Here is a 21298-nt window from a genome sequence, read left to right on the forward strand (position 1 = left end):
AGGGATGAAGACTGGGAAGCTTGTGGAATGTTGTCTCCTAAAATCGCCAAGCTTCTGGAACAGACGGTTGCTTCCCTCATCCTCCAAGAACAACCCAAATTCAAGTTTCTGATCCCTAGTCCGAGGGTTCCCAAGGCCACACCCGTGTTAAAGATTTTGGTCCCAGCACCTGCGGTAGCCCGGGTGGCACAATAGATTATGCCTGAACTTAAAAAGCCAATCACTGTGCAGGCGTCAATCACCCAAGGCATGACTCGTTCAGGAAGGTGCTATACTCCTGAAGAGCTGGCCCAGAATACCACAAGGAAAGAGAATACTCAGAAAAGAGCGATAACTGAAAGAGAGGCTGAAGATCTCTGGCGACGTATGCAGCCCAAAGACTATTCCATCATTGAGCATTTGAAGAAGACACCAGCGCAAATCTAGGTGCTATCGCCGTTGGCCAGCTCACCGCCTTATAGGCATACCCTCATGAAAGTACTGGATAATGCGCACGTGCCAGCAAGAAAGAATAGTGAGGATTTGGCTGGGCTAGTGGCCCATATCATTGGGGAGTATAAGATCTGCTTTTCTAAAGAAGAATTGCCCGTCGAAAGGACATCCCACAACAAAGCCCTCTATATCACCCTGGAATACCGTGATAAGGCCGTAGGAAGGGTACTAGTGGACAACGGGTCAGGCCTCAACATCTGCCCCACGACCACCCTGACACAGCTATGACGTGGGAAAGATCCGCCAGAGCGCGACAAACATCAGGGGATTCAACGGATCCTTAAGTGACTCTTTAGGAGAGGTCGACCTACAGATCCGAGTCGGGCCTGCCTCCTTCACAGTAGAGTTCCAAGTCATGGCAATCACTGCCAATTAAAACATGCTCTTGGGAAGGCCCTGGATCCATTCCGCTGGTGCAGTACCGTTGAGTCTGCACCAGGCCATAAAATTCGAGTGGTGAGGATAGGAAATTGTAGTAGCAGCTGAGAGGGATATTCAGAAGCCTCCTTACGACACCATTCCCGTGATTGAAGGGAGTCCTCATTTCTCCAACTTTCACATAATGGAATACGTAAGGGCCACCCATGTAGACGAAGAGGTCGATCAGCCCATGCTGACAGTCTACAGAATGATTGCCTCTACCCTGCTAAGAAACGGTTTTGAAACAAGAAAAAGTCTAGGAAGGGACCTTGAAGGGATAACAGAACTTTTGCCAATCCTAAAAGAAAACTACCATTTCGGTCTAGGGTACACCCCTAACGAAGATGAGCTCACGAGGGCAATTAGAAGGGAGCCCAGAATAAGGAATCTACCTAGCCCAATCCTGAGTTTGTTGCAGTCATTCCCCAGAAAGATGCCGATGCTGAATGAAGAGGAAGCTGTTGAAAGTATCGAATCACTTTTCAAAGAAGAGGGATGCTATGCTGTCCTTGAAGAAAGTCAGGAGACGCCCAACATATGAAGTCTGAGGCCAGAGAAACGCCTAAACAATTGGACATCCACCTTCCTCTTGGCTCCTCGGTAGAGAGATGGACTTCTTGGAAAAAACGTTTTGCTAAAAACGGTGACATCGGCTGAGGCCCGAATGATCACCCCTTTTCTAAAAGAAATAATATATTTTGTGGTGTTTTAAAATGAAAATGGACCGACGTTGTTCCAGACCATGACCACAGGGTTAATCAATTACCCTTTCGAATTAATGAAAGCTTCGATCCACACAAATCACTACTTTCACTAATTAATGATAACTAGTTCTTTTATAATTAAGTAATAATAACAACGGATAATAAGCTTGATTTTTACTTCGCCTCGCTCTTTTAGTAATAATCCTAATAAGACAACAAAAAATGTCATAACATGCCACGAAATGATCGAAGAAGGTGACCAGCAGGAGTACAAAGAGTACGATGAATCAACAATGATGCCAGAAGGGCTGGTAGAAGAGTTGGAAAAATTAGAAGAAAAGAAGAAGCCAAATATGGACGAAACTGAGGTAATCGACCTCGGTGAAGGAAAAGATGTCCAGGAGACACGAATCAGCGCTCACTTAGGAGCCCCGCAAAGGGAAGAGCTTATAGCATTACTAAAGGAATATGTGGACGTCTTCGCTTGGTCGTACATAGATATGCCAGGGCTGAGCACTGGGATAGTGGCCCACATATTGCCCATCAAGAAGGGTTTTTCCCAGTCAAACAAAGAACGCGAACATTCAAACCAGACATGAGCATCAGGATAAAGGACGAAGTTAAAAAATAGATCGAGTCAGGAATAGTGGAAGTAACGTCCTACCCTACTTGAGTGGCCAACATAGTGCCAATGCCCAAGAAGGACGGAAAGATCCGAATCTGTGTGGACTACCGAGATCTCAACCGGGCCAGTTCGAACGATAACTTCCCTCTCCCAAATATTCACATCCTGATAGATAACTACGCCAAGCACTAGCTGTAGTCGTTTGTAGACCTGTTTCGCCGGGTACCACCAAATACCCATGAACGAGGAAGATGCTAAAAAGATAACCTTCATCGCCCCTTGGGGAGTCTATCATTACAGAGTAATGCCGTTCGGCCTCAAAAATGCTGGTGCCACATATATGAGAGCCATGACTACCCTATTCCATGATATGATGCATTGAGAGATCGAAGTCTATGTGGACGATGTCATCATAAAGTCAAAGGAAAGCTCGGAGCACACCACACACTTGCGCAAGTTCTTCGACAGGCTTCGTAAATTAAATCTGAAACTAAACCCTGCTAAGTGCGTATTTGGAGTGCCCGCCGGAAAGTTGTTGGGATTCATAGTCAACCGCAGTGGCATTGAACTGGATCGTACCAAAATCAAAACTATTACGGAATTATCGCCGACCAAAACCAAGAAGGAGGTCATGAGTTTCTTGGGAAGGTTGAACTATATTGTGTGGTTCATAGCCCAGTCCACTGTGATCATGGAGCCAATCCTTAAAATTGCTCAAGAAAGACGCTCCCATGAAATGAACGGAGGAATGCCAAGGGGCATTCGACAAAATCAAGAGATATCTCTCCAATCCCCCTATTTTGGTGCCACCCAGGCAAGGGAGTCCTCTCTAACTGTACCCGTCAGTATCGGCGAACGCTTTCGGTTGTATGCTGGCCCAGCATGACGAGGAAGGCAAAAAGGAACATGCCAGCTACTTCTAAGCATGAAGTTTACATCCTGTGAGGCACGGTACACGCTCGTAGAAAAGACCTGTTGCGCTCTGACTTGGATCGCTCAGAAGCTGAGACACTACCTATTGGTGTTCACCACCAGCCTTATATCCCGAATGGATCCTTTGGGATACATTTTCAGGTAACTCATGCCCGTGAGAATTTTGGCTAAATGGCAGATGTTGTTAAGTGAATTCGCCATCATATACGTAGCACAAAAGGCAATCAAAGGACAAGCCATGGCTGACCTACTGGCAGAAAGCCCTGTCGACGATAAGCTTGAGCCTTTACGGACTTTCTTCCCAGATGAGGAGGTGCTAGCTATGGAAGAAGAATTGGCGGAACCATACACAAGGTAGAAGCTCTTCTTTGACGGGGCGGTCAATTACAAAGGATCAGGCATCAGAGCGGTGTTGATATCGAAAACAGGACAACATTATCTGATGGCCACGAAGCTCAACTTTAGGTGTACTAACAACATGGAAAAGTACGAAGCATGTGTCCTCGGCCTCAGGATGGCATTGGATATGAACATACCGAATCTGTTGGTAATCAGGGACTCCGATTTGCTCATAAATCTGGTAAAAGGAAGTTGGGCGACCAAAAATGATAAGATACTCCCGTATGTAAATTTGGTGCAACGACTATGTAGGAGATTCAAGAACATCAACTTCAGGCATATCCCGAGAGCCCAAAATGAGTTTGCAGATGTGTTAGCTATGATAGCCTTCATGATCCAGCACCCCGAAAGCACTTACATCGACCCTTTTGAGATCACAATAAGGGAAGAATAGGCTCACTACGCCCACGTCGAGGCTGACCCAGATGGCCAACCGTGGTATGCCGACATCAAGACATACTTGGAGAAGGGAGAACCCCCCCCCCCATAGAGTTCAGCAAATCAGAAGAAGACCGTCAGAAGAATGGCCAACGATTTCTTCCTGAAAAAAGAAATATTGTACAAAAGGACGCCCGACCTCGATTTACTCAAGTGTGTGGTCACCGAAAAAGCTACAAAACTACTGAAGGAGGTGCACGCGAGGGCATGCAGTCCTCACATAAGCGGATTCGTCCTTGCGAAGAAAATCCTAAGGACATGATACTACTGGATGGACATGGAGCATGAATCGTGCAGAGATGCCATGCCAGATACACGGGGATTTAATTAAGGTTCCTCCTATCGAGTTGCACGTGACGAGCTCGCCATGGCCCTTTGTAGCATGGGGGATAGACGTCATAGGACCGATTGAGCCCCCGGCCTTCAATGGACAGCGTTTCATCTTAGTTGCCATTGACTACTTTACCAAATGGGTAGAAGCCACTTCCTACAAGTCAGTGACTAAGAAACTCATAGCCGACTTTGTCAAAAATAATCTCATATGCCTCTTTGGTGTACCGAAATCCATCATCGCGGACAATGGTGCCAATTTAAACAGTCATTTGATGTGGGACATTTGCGAACGGTTCAACATATCCCACCGGAACTCTACCGCCTACCGACTGCAAATGAATGGGGTCGTAGAGGCTGCCAGCAAGAACATCAAGAGAGTCCAGAGAAAAACGATCGAAAACTACCTAGATTGGCACGAACAGCTGCCTTATGCCTTGTTGGGGGTACCGAATGACGACCCGTACTTCCACCGGGGTGACTCCATACCTCCTTGTCTACAGTATGGAAGCGGTCATACCAGCAGAAGTGGAGATCCCCTAGCTTCGAATCATCAAGGAGGTAGAGCTACAAGATACAGAATGGATAAAAAATCGTTATGAGCAGCTGACTATGATAGAAGAGAAGAGAATGGTGGCAGTATGTCACGGACAGCTATACAGACAAAGGATGTCTCGAGCTTTCAATAAGCGGGTTAGAACCGACTCTTCCAGATCGGGCAACTCATGCTCAAGCGAGTCTTCCCTCACCAAGAGGAATATAAGGGGAAATTCGCGCCAAACTAGCAAGGGCCATACATGGTCAGGAAAATACTCTCAGGAAGAGCCGTAGTCCTAGCCGAGATGGATGGACAAGAGTTCCCCAAGGCCATCAACGCAGATGCACTCAAGAGATACAACATTTAGGATTCCATTTGCTTGTAATCGCATAATTAGCTCCTTGTAATCGTACCTTCTGCTTGTATTCGTACTAGAATAGGAGTAAAAACAAATCGTCTATATAATGGACTACGCAATGGCTTGACTTCTCTACGGTGGGATACATAGGCAGTCTATATCGAATCCAGTCGCTTTATTAGAAAAACCAAAATTCAATTACTTTATCCCGAACTACGTTCGACCTGAATTCCTGCTGCGACAGGATACGTAGGCACTTTCGAACTCGGTCGTCATAAAAGAAAACCCCAAAAATCATTAAGAAAACCCCAGAGATAGTGAAGCAAAATGGGGGCGGAAAAATTAAGCTACGAGGGCCGACACAAGGACCGACCAGTGTCAACTCCCCACTGGGGCAGAATTTTTGAGAGGATCTCAAAAATTCCTATCCGGAACAATCAAAAGGGAGATAGCAAAATAAAACCCTACTGTTACACCTCGGAACTTGGGGTTGCTGAGCGGAGAAGGGACTAACGTAAGTTAAGGTGAACATGATGTCCCTACAAGTAAGAAGGGATACTTAATAATTCTAATTAAGATTCCAAAGAAGTTAAAGGCAAGGGAGAAAAGCTCATTAAATGAAACTTCACTACAGTTTTGCAAAAGGGGGGTTCGACGGTCGTTCTTTATACCGTCGAATGAGTCGACGCCCCGTCGATTGTGTCATAAATTTTAGCTGGAGTGAAGACCCTTCGACGAACAGGTCGACGGTCTGTCGATCAGTTCGACGTCGACCAGTTCGGCGAACCGTCCTTCTCACCGTCGAATGAAAGGAAATGACAGATTGCTCACTGGAAATTTAACGACTTCGACGCCTAGATCGACACTCCGTCGATCCAATCGACGCTCCGTCGATCGCACCGTACATCACGGTCGGGACTGATTGTATGAATTAATATAAGACCCCTCCCTCATTTTATTTCATTTTATCTTCCACTCTCTTCTCTCCAAAAACTCTCTAGAACCATCTCCACCATTCATCCATAAGAAATCAAAGTAAAACCTTAGTCAACTACACCAAATCCATGAAATCAAGTGTATGAAACCCATTAAAAGTTCATCTAAGCCAAGTAAACTCAAGAGAAGTGCGTTAGGGTTTTGGTGCAAGAAGAGAAGCTCCACTTGAGTATTGTTCATCCATCATCTAAGGTGAGTTTTATGACCCTTTTTATATGGTATGAGTGGTTGAAAGTTGTAACACTTGGATTGTGGAAAGACATAGAAATTGGGTCATGAATATGTGAATAGTGTCATTGTTGAGTAGTAGTTTGGGGTGGATGATGAATATTGGTATGTTATGATTGTAAATGTGTTATGTACGACATTCTAGAATATGGAATAAGTATTATTTGTGAAAAAGAGCAATAATGAATTGTGGGAAGTGTAGGTAAATGATGATTGTTGTTGCTATATTGTGAATGCTGTTATTAACGTTTGGGAGTTGATATAGAATGTGGGAAAACTAGTATAAACAAAGGAAGTGCTGCCCAATTTTCCCTAGAAATAGTGAAATCTTCCTATAGCCGAGTAACTAATGTCAATGCGATTCCTCTTGAAGGTAGAAATGTGGGCACCAAAGGAAACCAAGCGAACGATAGATTAGTCAAGCGCAAAAGGTATGTGAGGCTAGTCCTTTCGTTCAATGGCATGAATCCTATAGTATGACTTTCTTAATTCTCCATGAATCTTTTAAGTTCCGAAAAGATATGAGCCGATATCCCTAATTAGCTACACAAGGTAATGAGTTAAAGTATAGAAGTTCTAGATTTTCGTGATATGATGTTCCTAAAACGTCCATGATGTCATCATTGCCTACACTCACCTCGTATACTATTACCTTCAAGGTGAGGCAGGATGTTAATGAGTGCTCCATAAGGAAATTGGGGGATCACGACCATACATCACCCCGATAAAGCATAGTTGTCATTGAGTCTTTATGCATGCACTATGATGAGTATATTATGATGATGATATAACATCGCGCCTAATGGGCCAGGCAGTCACCACTAAGGCGGGCAGCTATACACCATGGCCTGATGGCATGGGCAGACACCACTAGTGGGCGACATGAGATGATACCCCGGACGCGGGAGGCCTGGACGCAGGCTAATGATTATCACACCGATCCGATATGGACGGGCAATTTATATATTTATGCATATATGATATGATGATGACTATGAGTAAGCCAGCATGCATCACTCCTTTTCCATTTGACAGTCAGATACAGATGTTCCTTATTGGTGCTTCCTTTACTTCATTGATGTGATATTATTGTTTCTGCCACTCCTACTCAGTACAATATTCGTACTGACGTCCGTTTTCTTTAGACGCTGTGTTCATTCCCACAGGTAGATAGTGAGGTGATCTTGCTCCAGACTCGTAGGAGCTGTTAGCTGCTTGAGAGCACTCCATTGTTCCGGAGGTGCTTATGGTTATCCTTTTTGTGTACATGTATGTTTTGGGCACGACGGGGTTCTTTCCCGTTCATATGTCTAGTACTCTAGTAGAGGCTCATAGATATGTTGTGTGGGTAAAATGGTCTCACGAGGTTGCTACCACGCATACATATATGTATATACTATTTCAATGACCAAAAGGCTTGTGCACATAAAAGTATTTATATCTTCGAATGAAAGATGATTTTCTTATAACTTGAGTGTGATTTTGATAAAAGGACGTTCAATGAGTATGATAAGCAGTAGAATGAGGGGTGCTCAGTGGCCAACCCCGGGTACCAGTCGCGGCCCCTGGTCGGGTCGTGACAAAAGTGGTATCAGAGCAGTTCAGTCCTAGAAAGTGTCTACGAGCCGTGTCTAGTAGAGTCTTGTTTATGGTGTGTTGCGCGCCACGCTAATAAACAAGAGGCTACAGGGCATTTTGGAAAATGACCATCTTTCTTCTTATGAGATCGTGCGATAGAGCCGTGTATAAGATTTTACCCTCCCTAATAGTGTGTTGTGATTTCAGAAATGCCGCCAAAGGAAAAAGCTGCAGCCGCCCAGAAGGGCAAGACCACGACAAATAGACGAGTAGTAAGAGAGACGCCAACGGATATAGAAGAAGGCGAATCACATAATGAGGCCTTATCTAATACTTCCTCCACCCCGCCTAATGTGGAAGAACAAAGAGGATCTCTAGCTCCAATCCCTCCACCAGTTGCTTCGGGTCAACAAATGACTGAGGCCATACATCTATTGACACAGTTAGTTGCCGCTCAGGCACAGTGGCAGAATACGGGCCCAAGTGATCTATCAGCCAGTACCAGAGCCCGTGATTTTATGAGTCTAAATCCTCCGGAATTTTTCGGGTCAAAGCCAGATGAAGAACCGCAAGGTTTCATTGATGAGATGTTGAGAACGTTAAGGATTGTCCATGCCTCTGAAACTGAATCCGTGGAGTTGGCATCTTATCGACTCCGGGATGTGGCAGTCTTATGGTATAATAACTGGGTCTTATCAAGAGGAGAGAATGCGCCTCCTCCGATTTGGCAAGAATTCGTCGATGCCTTCATCCGCCATTATTTGCCACCCGAGGTCCGCCGAGCTAGAGCGGACAGATTTCTAAATTTAAAGCAAGGGAATATGAGTGCCCGGGAGTATAGCCTGCAATTTAATTCCTTGGCTAGGTATGCCCCTACTATGGTGGCTGATATAAGAGATAGGGTGCACAGGTTTGTGAGTGGCTTGGGGCCATATTTGTTCAAGGACTGTTTGACGGCTTCGTTACAAGAAGGGATGGATATTTCCCGAATACAAGCCTATGCCCAGAACTTAGAAGGACGACAGCCACTACCAAGAGGTGATCGTGATATTGATAGAAGACAAAGCAAGAGGGCCAGATCTATGGGGGCAGGCAGTGATTATAGAGGGGCATCGAGGTAGACTTATTCCCAACATTCAGGCCAGTCGGTGACTAGTGCACCTCCTCGATTCACGGGTAGGAGATTTGATCGCTCCTTTCGTTCAGGACCGGGTCAGAGTTCGAGGGCCTCAGATTCTCAATTCAGGGAAGATTACAGTCAGAGGAGACCCTCAGTGCCGCGATGCAGCCAGTGCGGTAGACTACATTCCGAACAGTGTCTCCAAGGTTCGGATGCTTGTTATACCTGTGGCCAGGTTGGGCATATGATGCGAGACTGCCCGTCAACGAGCGGGAGAGTGAAGATTCAGCCCACAGGATCAGCAGCCGGCTCCTCTTCAATGCACCCAATAAGGCAGACTCCTTAGATTCCAGCGGGCTGAGGTAGAGGCCGAGGGGGATTATCTACTTCAGGTGTTACTCAGCCCCGTATATATGCATTAGCTGGACGACAGGATCTTGAGTCCTCCCCCGATGTGGTTACAGGTACATTATGCATATTTTCCTATGATGTATATGCCTTGATAGATCCGGGTTCTACTTTTTCCTATAGTACCCCGTACGTTGCTGGTCTCATTGGGGTGAAACCTGAGCCAATCCAACCTTTTGAGGTATCTACTCCGGTTGGTGATCCCGTGATAGCTAGACAAGTGTATAAAAATTGTGTGATAGTGATACGTGATCGCCAAACTAAAGCTGATTTAGTTGAGCTTGAAATGTTAGAGTTCGATGTGATTATGGGTATGGACTGGTTGGCCTCATGCTATGCTAATGTTGATTGCCGGATGAAAGTAGTTCGATTTCAATTTTCGGGAGAACCCGTGCTTAAATGGAAGGGTTATACAGCGTCTCCAAGAGGTAGGTTTATTTCCTATCTCAAGGCAAGAAAGATGATAGCCAAAGGCTACGTTTATCATCTAGTCCGAGTTCAGGATGTCGAAGCAAAGTCGCTAGCTTTCCGATCTGTTCCGGTAGTAAATGAATTTCTGGACGTATTCCCAGATGAACTTCCAGGCCATCCTCCAGAAAGAGAAATTGACTTCACCATTAATGTGTTGCCAGACACCAAGTCTATTTCTATTCCTCCTTATCGAATGGCTCCGACAGAATTGAAAGAGCTAAAGGCGCAATTAAAGGATTTGCTTGAAAAGGGGTTTATTAGACCCAACTCCTCGCCGTGGGGAGCACCAGTCTTGTTCGTGAGAAAGAAAGACGGTTCCCTACGAATGTGCATCGATTATAGGCAGTTGAATAAGGAGACGATAAGAACAAATATCCTCTCCCTAGGATTGATGATTTATTTGACCAACTACAGGGTGCCAAGTGGTTTTCTAAAATTGACTTAAGGTCAGGTTATTATCAAGTGAGGGTTAGAGAAGAAGATATTCCCAAAACAGCTTTCAGAACAAGATATGGCCACTATGAATTCCGGGTGATGTCGTTTGGGTTGACTAATGCTCCGGCCGTGTTTATAAATTTGATGAATAATGTGTTCAGGCCACTCTTGGACTTGTTCGTGATAGTATTCATTGATGATATTCTGGTGTATTCTCGCACAGAATCAGAACATGTCGATCATTTGTGTATCGTACTTGGAATTCTTCGAGCACGAGAACTATATGCAAAATTTTCAAAGTGCGAGTTTTGGCTGAATTCCGTAACATTTATGGGCCATGTTATTTCAGATGATGGTATTCGAGTTGATACTCAGAAAATTGAAGCGGTAAAGAATTGGCCAAGGCCTACGACACCTACAGAAGTTCGTAGTTTTCTAGGATTGGCAGGCTATTACAGAAGATTCGTAGAGGGCTTTTCATCTATTTCAGCCCCATGACGAAACTAACCCAGAAGTCAGCTAAATTTCAATGGGATGATACTTGTGAACGCAGTTTCTAAGAGTTGAAGGACAGATTAACCTCAGTTCCAGTCTTAACACTTCCGGAAGGATCAGATGGCTATGTGGTGTATTGTGACGCTTCCGGTGTTGGATTAGGATGTGTATTGATGCAGCATGGTAGAGTCATTGCTTATGCCTCGAGATAGCTGCGGAAGCATGAAAAGAACTATCCAACTCACGATCTTGAATTGGCTGCAGTTGTTCATGCATTGAAGATATGGAGACATTACTTGTATGGCGTACATGTTGACATCTATACAGACCACAAGAGCCTTCAATACATTTTCAAGCAGAAGGAGTTAAATCTGCGGCAGAGGCGGTGGTTATAATTGTTGAAAGATTATGATGTGAATATTTTGTATCACCCTGGAAAAGCAAATGTAGTAGCCGATGCGCTTAGCCGCCGATCAATGGGCAGTTTATGTGAAGTTCCCCCGGGAAGGAAAGAAATGGTTCTGAGCTTTACCAGCTAGCTAATCTTGGAGTGCGTGTGGTAGATTCGGGTAGTGCAGGGATTGGTATTAATGATCCCACAGTTTCGTCTCTGAATATGGAAGTGAAAGAGCGTCAGTATGAAGATCCGCGGTTGAGCCACTACAGAGACACATTTCATGAAAAAGAGAGATCTCCATTTAAAACTTTGATGGATGAGGTCCTTAGATACCATGGCAGGCTATGTGTTCCGAATGTTGCAGAATTGCATCGATGAATTCTAGAAGAAGCCCATTACTCTCGGTATTCTATTCACCCGGGTGCAACAAAAATGTTCCACGATCTCAAATTGATATATTGGTGGGATGGCATGAAGAGAGACATAGCAGAATTTGTGGCCCAATGCCCAAATTGCCAGCAAATAAAGATCGAACATCAAAAGCCAGGAGGATTATTGCAAGTAATGGAAATCCCTACGTGGTAATGGGAGGTTATCAATACGGATTTTATTATAGGATTGCCCCGTTCCCGAGGCAAGTATGATTCCATATGGGTAATTGTGGACCGATTAACAAAGGCATCTCATTTTCTTCCAGTCCGGACCACATACTCCGCAGAAGATTATGCGAGGTTGTATCTCAAGGAAATTGTGCGACTTCATGGTGTTCCATTATCCATTATTACAGATAGAGGAATGCAGTTCACAGCCAAATTCTGGAAATCTTTTCAAGAAGGTCTAGGTACCCAGGTGAAGCTTAGCACGACATTTCATCCACAGATCAATGGACAAGTCGAACGTACTATTCAGACCTTGGAAGATATGCTCCGAGCATGTGTGCTGGATTTCGGTGGTAGTTGGGATGATCACCTACCCCTTATTGAGTTCGCTTACAACGATAGCTACCATTCCAGTATCCAAATGGCTCCGTATGAAGCCCTATACGGAAGAAAGTGTAGGTCCCCAATTAGATGGTTCGAAATAGGGGAAGTATAGTTAATAGGCCCTCAATTGATTCAGCAAGCGGTACAAAAATTCAAAGTGATCCAGGATCGATTGTTGACAATTCAAAGCCACCAAAAATCTTATGCGGATAATCGCCGGCGATACTTGGAATTTCAGGTTGATGATTGGATATTTTTGAAGGTGTCGCCAATGAAAGGAGTAATGAGATTTGGCAAGAAAGGGAAATTGAGTCCCCGCTACATTGGACCCTATAAAATTATCCGTAAGGTGGGCCAAGTAGCCTATGAATTGGTCTTGCCTTCAGAACTTGAATCAATTCACCCAGTTTTTCATGTCTCAATGCTCCGCAAGTGTGTTGGAGATCCCAAGAGAATTGTTTCGATAGATGATGTGCAAGTGACAGAAAAGTTGGAATATGAAGAAGTACCCATTGCCATCTTAGATAGGCAAGTACGAAAACTTCGAAACAAAGAAGTGGCTTCAATTAAGGTCTTATGGCGGAATAGCAATCGAGAAGAGATGACTTGGGAAGCGGAAGAGAAAATAAAATCCAGGTATCCACACTTATTCCAAACCCTGGGAGAGGTTTAAGAGGAAGCGCCGGCACTATAAGGTATGTATGCAGTAAATGAAATATAATAATTAGAGTATCTGAACACCCCTATTTCCATCATTACTCACATATTATTTCCCCTATCTTCGGGAGCATTCGTAAGTCTTTCTTAGAGTTTTATTGTATTGTAGCCCTGTGAGGCAGATTATTATGGGGTGTTGTGACAGGATGGTAGCGCTATGTTACAGGGGAAACTCTAGCGAAATTTTTGTAGAATTCCCGAGTACTTAAAATTCGAGGACGAATGTTTCAAAAAGGGGGAAGAATGTTACACCTCGAAACATTGGGTTGCTGAGCGTAGAAGGGACTAACATAAGTTAAGGTGAACATGATGTCCCTACAAGTAAGAAGGGATACTTAATAATTCTAATTAAGATTCCAAAGAAGTTAAAGGTAAGGGATAAAAGCTCGTTAAATGAAACTTCACCACAGTTTTACGAAAGGGGGGTTCGACGGTCGTTCTTTGTACCGACGAACGAGTCGATGCCCCGTCGATTGTGTCGTAAATTGTAGCTGGAGCGAAGACCCTTCGACGAACAGGTCGACGCTCCGTCGATCAGTTCGACGAACCGTCCTTCTCACCGTCGAATGAAAGGAAATGACAGATTGCTCACTGGAAATTTAACGACTTCGATGCCTAGATCGACGCTCCGTCGATCCAATCGACGCTCCGTCGATCACACCATACATCTCGGTCGGGACTGATTGTATGAATTAATATAAGACCCCTCCCTCATTTTATTTCATTTCATCTTCCACTCTCTTCTCTCCAAGAACTCTCTAGAACCTTCTCCACCATTCATCCACAAGAAATCAAAGGAAAACATTAGTCAACTACAACAAATCCATGAAATCAAGTGTATGAAACCCATTAAAAGTTCATCTAAGCCAAGAAAACTCAAGAGAAGTGAGTTAGGGTTTTGGTGCAAGAAGAGAAGATCCACTTGAGTATTGTTCATCCATCATCTAAGGTGAGCTTTATGATCCTTTTTATATGGTGTGAGTGGTTGAAAGTTGTAACACTTGGATTGTGGAAAGACATAGAAATTGGGTCATGAATATGTGAATAGTGTCATTGTTGAGTAGTAGTTTGGGGTGGATGATGAATATTGGTATGTTATGATTGTAAATGTTTTATGTACGACATCTAGAATATGGAATAAGTATTATTTGTGAAAAAGTGCAATAATGAATTATGACCATAGTTGTGGAGAAATCAAAGAGAAATGGTGAATTGTGGGAAGTGTAGGTAAATGATGATTGTTGTTGCTATATTGTGAATGTTGTTATTAACATTTGGGAGTTGATATAGAATGTGGGAAAAGTAGTATAAACAAAGGAAGTGCTGCCCAATTTTTCCCTAGAAATAGTGAAATGTTCCTACAGCCGAGTAACTAATGTCAATGCGATTCCTCTTGAAGGTAGAAACGTGGGCACCAAAGGAAACCAAGCGAACGATAGATTAGTCAAGAGAAAAAGGTATGTGAGGCTAGTCCTTTTGTTCTATGGCATGAATCCTATAGTATGACTTTCTTTCTTCTCCATGAATCTCTTAAGTTCCGAAAAGATATGAGCCGATATCTCTAATTAGCTACACAAGGTAATGAGTTAAAGTATAGAAGTTCAAGATGTTCATGATATGATGTTACTAAAACGTCCATGATGTCATTATTGCTTACACTCACCTCGTATACTATTCCCTTCAAGGTGAGGCAAGATGTTAATGAGTGCTCCATAAGGAAATCGGGGATCACGACCATACGTCAACCCAATAAAACATAGTTATCTTTGAGTCTTTATGCATGCATTATGATGAGTCTATTATGATGATGATATAACACCACGCCTAATTGGACGGGCAGTCACTGCTAAGACGGGCAGCTATACACTATGGCCAGATGGCATGGGTAGATACCACTAGTGGGCGGCATGAGATGATACCCCGGACGCGGGAGGCCTGGACGCAGGCTAATGATTATCATACCGATCCGATATGGACGGGTAGTTTATATATTTATGCATATATGATATGATGATGACTATGAGTAAGCCAGCATGCATCACTCCTTTTCCATTTGACAGTCAGATACATATGTTCCTTATTGATGCTTCCTTTACTTTATTGATGTGATATTATAGTTTATGCCTATCCTACTCAGTACAATGTTCGTACTGACGTCCGTTTTCTTTGGACGCTGTGTTCATGCCTACAGGTAGACAGGGAGGTGATCTTGCTCCAGACTCGTAGGAGCTGTTAGCTTCTTGAGAGAACTCCATTGTTCCGGAGGCGCTTATAGTTATCCTTTTTGTGTACATGTATGTTTTGGGTACGACGGGGTCCTGTCCCGTTCATATGTCTAGTACTCTAGTAGAGGCTCGTAGATATGCAGTGTGGGTAAAATGGTCTCACGAGGTTGCTACCATGCATACATATATGTATATACTATTTCAATGACCAAAAGGCTTGTGCATATAAAAGTATTTGTATCTTCGAACGAAAGATGATTTTCTTATAACTTGAGTATGATTTTGATAAAAGGACATTCAATGAGTATGATAAGCAGTAGAATGAGGGGTGCTCGGTGGCCAGCCCCGGGTACCCGTCGCGGCCCCTGGTCGGGTCGTGACACCTACACTGGGGCGAAACATGATGAGAAACAGCAAGAGCCGCTCGGGGCAAGCCCGAACTTAGACAGAACTTCCGAGAAAGGTCTTAGGGTTCTTCCATCAAGATCAGAAATCATTAGTCACACCTCCCTGGGGATCCGAAAGTCTGCACTCAAAGTCATAAGTCATGACAAAAGATTTTCAAATATATATATATATATATATATATATATATATATATATATATATATATATATATATATATATATATATATATATATAGTAATAATAATAACGAACTTGTATACGTAGAACAATGCGCTTCACTAACTTATGCTCGTTAGTGTAAATACGCTCTGAAACCATCTCTAGGAATACCAAGGCCAAAAGGGTTAAGAAGGACGTTTAGAGGAGCCATAAGACGGGAGGACAACAACGCTAATAAGCCTTTTAGGAAACTCACAATTTTTCTGTGGATGAAGGTCTTAACAGGAAAGCAACGAAGTGGCGGAGGCCAAATCTGGCAAGAATAACTCGTTGGACTATCATGTACACTACAAGATGAATAGACGAAAGAAAATACATCTGACTAAGAGATGGATCGCAGAAGGAAAGAATGAGAAACATGCCCAACTAAGAGACTCAGCAAATAAAGGAAAGGCGCACTGGATTTAAAGGAAGTAACTGGCCAAAATAGTTGTGAGAGGGACAAATAACAGAGACCACGCTGACCAAAGGGTCCCGAGAGGGATAAATAACAAAGGTACAGTGGACCGAAAGGTTTAACGAAGAATAAACAACAAAGACATATTTGGCCAAAGGGGTCGCAACGAATGAGCGAAAAGACATATCCGATCTAAGGGGTCATGACAAAACAAAAGGGCATATCCGACCACGAGGGTCACGACCCACACTACAGACGAAAGAAAGATCATCCAGCTACAAGGGCCATACCTGTATCTTTTAATTCCTTTCAATTCTTCCATTCTTAAATTCCTTTCGATTCTTTACTTTCCTGTCGCCGAGAGGGCCATTGCACGTTTACTTTCTGCTGCCGAGAGGGCCACGCCGAGAGGTCCATTGCACATTTACTTTCAGCTGCCGAGAGGGCCATTGCACGTTTATGTTCTGCTGCCGAGAGGGCCATTGCGCGTTTATTTTCTGTTGCCGAGAGGGCCATGCCGAAAGGGCCATTGCACGTGTGCTTTCTGCTGCCGAGAGGGCCATTGCACATTTATTTTCTGCTGCCGAGAGGGCCATTCACTCATTCATTCATACTTCCGAGAGGGCATTCATTCATTCACTCATACTGCCGAGAGGGCCATTCATTCATTCATACTACCGAGAGGGCCATTCATTCATTCATTCATGCTGCCGAGAGGGCCATTCATTCATTTATATTGCCGAGAGGGCCATTATTCATTCACTCATATTGTTGAGAGGGCCATTCATTCATTCAATCACTCATATTGCCAAGAGGGCCATTATTCAATCATTTATATTGCCTAGAGGCCAGGGATATGTAGACGGCCTCAAGACCAGAGGGTTGGCCACACTCCAACAAAATGTCCGAGAAACATCGGGCACAGCACCAGTGATCTCAGGACTCTTTTATTGCACACTTAAAGTCTTTAATAGAGTCGACCTACAGGTGGTCTGAATTCTCATATAGCCCGAGATATATAGCAAAATCCAGCAGCCCGGGTCTGGCCACACTTATGTGACTTGCATGGAAATTCGAAGGGTAGAATCGGCAAAAACCAGAGTTAGTCAAATTTCGTTGCTCAGGGATGGTCCCGCCATCCCCGAACTCCGAAGGGACAGCTGTTGACACCTGATTTTTGACCTCCCGTAATTTATTTTATTTACTCAGGGTCCTTGGATAATAAATAAGATATTTTTTCACACTCACAAAATTTTTGAATAATTTTAAACAGTTATTCATGTTGATATTTTACTTCTATAAATTAATAGGGGAACCTTCAAGGCTTTATTAATTATTCAAAAAATTATCAGCATTTTACAGTATTTTCTATAATTTACCAGCAGAAGAGCAATTTCAAACAATTGTTCATTTAATTCAGCAAAATTAAGAAAATTGGATAAAAGGCAATTTGTTTATTTTTATATCCATGGAATTTGGGTAATTAAAAGAATTTACCACTTTTATCCCTCAGGCTTTGAATTATTACTATGTATGCATGTTTGTGCCAATTTTGGCAAAATTGTTTAAAATTATGATTTTTAGCCTAATTGTTGTTATTTTGCATAAATGATCACCTCATAATTAACCAACTCATGGTTCAATACAGCTGGGGTCAATTTTACAAATTTTTAATTCCGAATACCCTTAATTGAAATGTCCAAGCCATGGGCAGATTAATTAAGGATGTTAATGCAAATTAGTCTTAATTGGTTAAATTAAATACCAAAATAAGGCTACATTTACAAATAGTCAATTGAAAGGACATTTCTTCAATTAATTACAAAGATTGGCCATAATTGCAACCCTCCTTCAATTAAGGATCAATTGAGGGCTATTTCTGCAAAATGAATTTTCAAATCGCTTGTTAATTTAACTACGCCTTTATTTGACCTTATTTTAATTATCTTTTATTATGACCGATTACTTTAAATGTTACCCTATATTAGTAAAATACCCGTTTTTCCCCTGCAGATGTAAATACGCGTGATATACACGTATATACCCGTATAATATACAAAAACGCTTTCAAATAAATATAAAAATATACATGGACCAGGACCAGCCTACAAAGGGGCCGACTTGGCCCATGAGCGTTATAATACTCCCTCCAGCATAACACAAAAATGAGGGGCTCATTTGTTATTTTCTAAAGGGGCTAGGGTGAAACCCTAGCTGCCTCTACGCTCCCTCACCCCTGTTACCCCTTTCCTCCCTTTTTGTGTTGGGTCAAATAGTCGTTCACTATTAACGCTAACACTGTGACGTCGTCGGGTGGTGAGAAGAGGACGAAGCATTAATGCTTCGTGTTTTTTTCTCATATTTGGCTCGAGAATTCGTCCAAACAGACCCTTAAGGTACAATCCTTGTGATTTATCTTTAAGATTTTCGTTTTACAGTTGTTTGCATCTATTTCTAGCCGTTGATTGCTTTCTTTTGTTGAAATCTGTCCCTTCACCGTGTTAATGTTAAGAAGAGGTCTTTTGTCCCACACCGGTTGGAAGGGGGAAGATTTTTGCTAGGGGATTACTATAAATAGAACCCTATATATAAAAAAAAAAAAAAAGGGCAACCCGGTGCACTAAGCTCCCGTTATGCACGGGGTCCAGGGAAGGGAAAAAGAGAAGCTTTTGGAAGTGTGAAAAGAAAAGGGTTTCCAAGCTTTAAAAAGTTAAAAGTTTAGTTTTTAAAGGTTTAAGAGATTAAATTTGGAAAAACAAAGCTTTATACTTGAGATTTCGAGTTAAAAGCATTAGTTAAAATTTTAGTGCATTTGTGTTTTGTCTTGGCTGAGTTTGGAAGTTGCAGGAGTTTGCAAGTCTATTCTTAATCAAGGATGTGCCAGCAAAAGGTAATTTTGTATTTATTTATTGCTTTTCCCCTAGTTTCTGCATAATTTCTATTTTTTTGCTGGTTTTGTTTTATATGTTAGTTACACAGTTTAATCCTTATATGCTCGGTTATATAGATTAATTTGTGATAATCAATTGTTTAAGGTTTGGGATTGGTGGTTTAGAATAATGTAGGATTTTAGTGATTCATGTGTTTGGTCGTGAGACTACAGATTCGACAGAATAGGTGTGAAGTCTCTTAAATATCTTGCTTTCTTTTTTTGATTAATGGAATAAGCTTGCCTGAGCTTGTGATGATCATATGACACTGCTTCTATGTGTATTAAGCCCATTACCCCATTTTTGTGAGGATAGTTTGGCTTAGTCTATGCCTAGGTAAGAACAATGAATCAGGTCTTCCTTTAGTTACCTATGTTGTTTGGATCCCTGAACATGCTGCTTAGCCCCTTCATCTTGGTTGTATTGCTTCATGTGTCTGATTTTACTAAAAATGCCTATGGTATAGCATCCCCTGTTGGTCTAGGTTTGTATGGTTCTTAATTAGGCCTTATCTTGACATTCTTGTGTTGTTTTAGTAAGACTTAAATGTGAAGCTTGTTCTTGTTTTATCCTAGCATCAATGAGAGTTCTGTGCTCTTGCATTAGTGTGATATCTCTTGGTTTGAAGTTCTTTCCCAGTTACAAGCATAAAGGTGCTTAAAAGCTGGTTCGATTTTGCTAGGATCATGATTTATGACCATCTTTGTTTGCTATAATATTGAAAGAAATCAGGTATGTACAAGGTGCTCATCTTGAAAGCAGGAGGGATCTGATTATTTTAGTTCTCTCCCCTAGGCTTGTCTGCATTAGTATGCATTTGAAAAATTGATCATTGATGCCTTTTGTGTGCACCACTACCCAGGTTGTGTAATGCCTTATGTGTGCACCCCTGCCCATGTTGTGTGATTTCCTTATGTGTGCACTACTGCCCATATTGTGTGATTTCCTTCTGTTGATAAGCTTTTTTATGAGAAACATGTGTGTGTGTGTGTGTGTGTGTATGTGTGTGTGTGTTGTGTGTGGATCTCCTTATCCTGCCTCTAGCCTCAGCCATCCAACATGCTCTTATCCCTTTCCTCTCCCTCATGTCTATGTGTATCCAAGGTGTTTGTACATTGTTTGTGCCATGCTCTGTGTCCCTTCACTCCTTTGCATCCAACATGCCTCTTGCTTTATGACTAACTCACTCTATCTATGTTTTTCAACATGACATACTCTTCTTTTATTTATTTGAACCCCTCTATGTCATGACTGATTTTGTGCTTATCAAGGCAGTGTATCCTTGGACTTTCACATGCCTATGTTTTTTCTCTATGTGGCTTGTGTGATATCCCCTCTCACTGCACATTTCATTTTGCTTGTCATGTCTGCTTAATCTCACCTGAGTAGCTGGTTTTTTTTTTTTTTGAAGATCTTTGACTTGCATTTTACTTAAATCACCTACACAAGGCTCTGTTAGGCTTAGCCTCTCTTTTGACCAACCTGTATAACTAGTTAACTGTCCTATACTATTTTAAGATGGTACATGGAGTGTTTTTTTTGGTCAATTCATGGTTGAGTATAATCTTTTTTCTCTTCCCCTTCCCCCCATGACATGTGGATGTGGTACATTTATGTGAGCTGATTGTTATGGCTTCTTCTGTTTGCGCTCTCAACTTTCTCTAGGCCTGTTTTCACTCAACACACCATACTATTGTACACTTTCCATTGTTTCTGCCACCGAAGAAAGACCTGTGTGACTTCTGTATGTGTTATGTGTCCTCTTCTCATTATACTTGTCTTGTTTTGAGGGTCCTAAGTGTTGTAAGGGTAATTTATCCGTGGTTGTATGCATATAATGTTTACTTGAGTGTCTTGAAAGGGGAATCTTCCTCCAAGACATATTGTACTCATGTATGTATAGTTTGCCTTAATATTGTCTTGCAAAATTAGTTTTATTGTAATATTGATTTAGTGTATTAAATTACCTTGATTTCATTTCATGGTTAAGGTATTAAAATGACTGGATTGATTTAGTCCTTGCACTCATATAAAAAGAAATAGTGGATGAGTGG

The 21298-nt window shown here is 42.4% G+C and overlaps 1 protein-coding gene across 1 annotated transcript in view; it reads left to right on the forward strand.

The window, feature by feature from the left end:
* Positions 1-1858: 1858 nt before the first annotated feature.
* Positions 1859-21298, forward strand: part of LOC132631085 (xyloglucan endotransglucosylase/hydrolase protein 22-like) — a 31680-nt gene continuing 12240 nt past the window's right edge. The window contains exons 1-2 of the mRNA XM_060346685.1: positions 1859-1984; positions 3353-3528. Of these exons, the coding sequence (XP_060202668.1) occupies positions 1859-1984; positions 3353-3528 (302 nt within the window). The remainder of the gene's footprint in view (positions 1985-3352; positions 3529-21298) is intronic.

Source organism: Lycium barbarum, chromosome 3 (assembly GCF_019175385.1).
Source record: "Lycium barbarum isolate Lr01 chromosome 3, ASM1917538v2, whole genome shotgun sequence".
NCBI lineage: Eukaryota > Viridiplantae > Streptophyta > Magnoliopsida > Solanales > Solanaceae > Lycium > Lycium barbarum.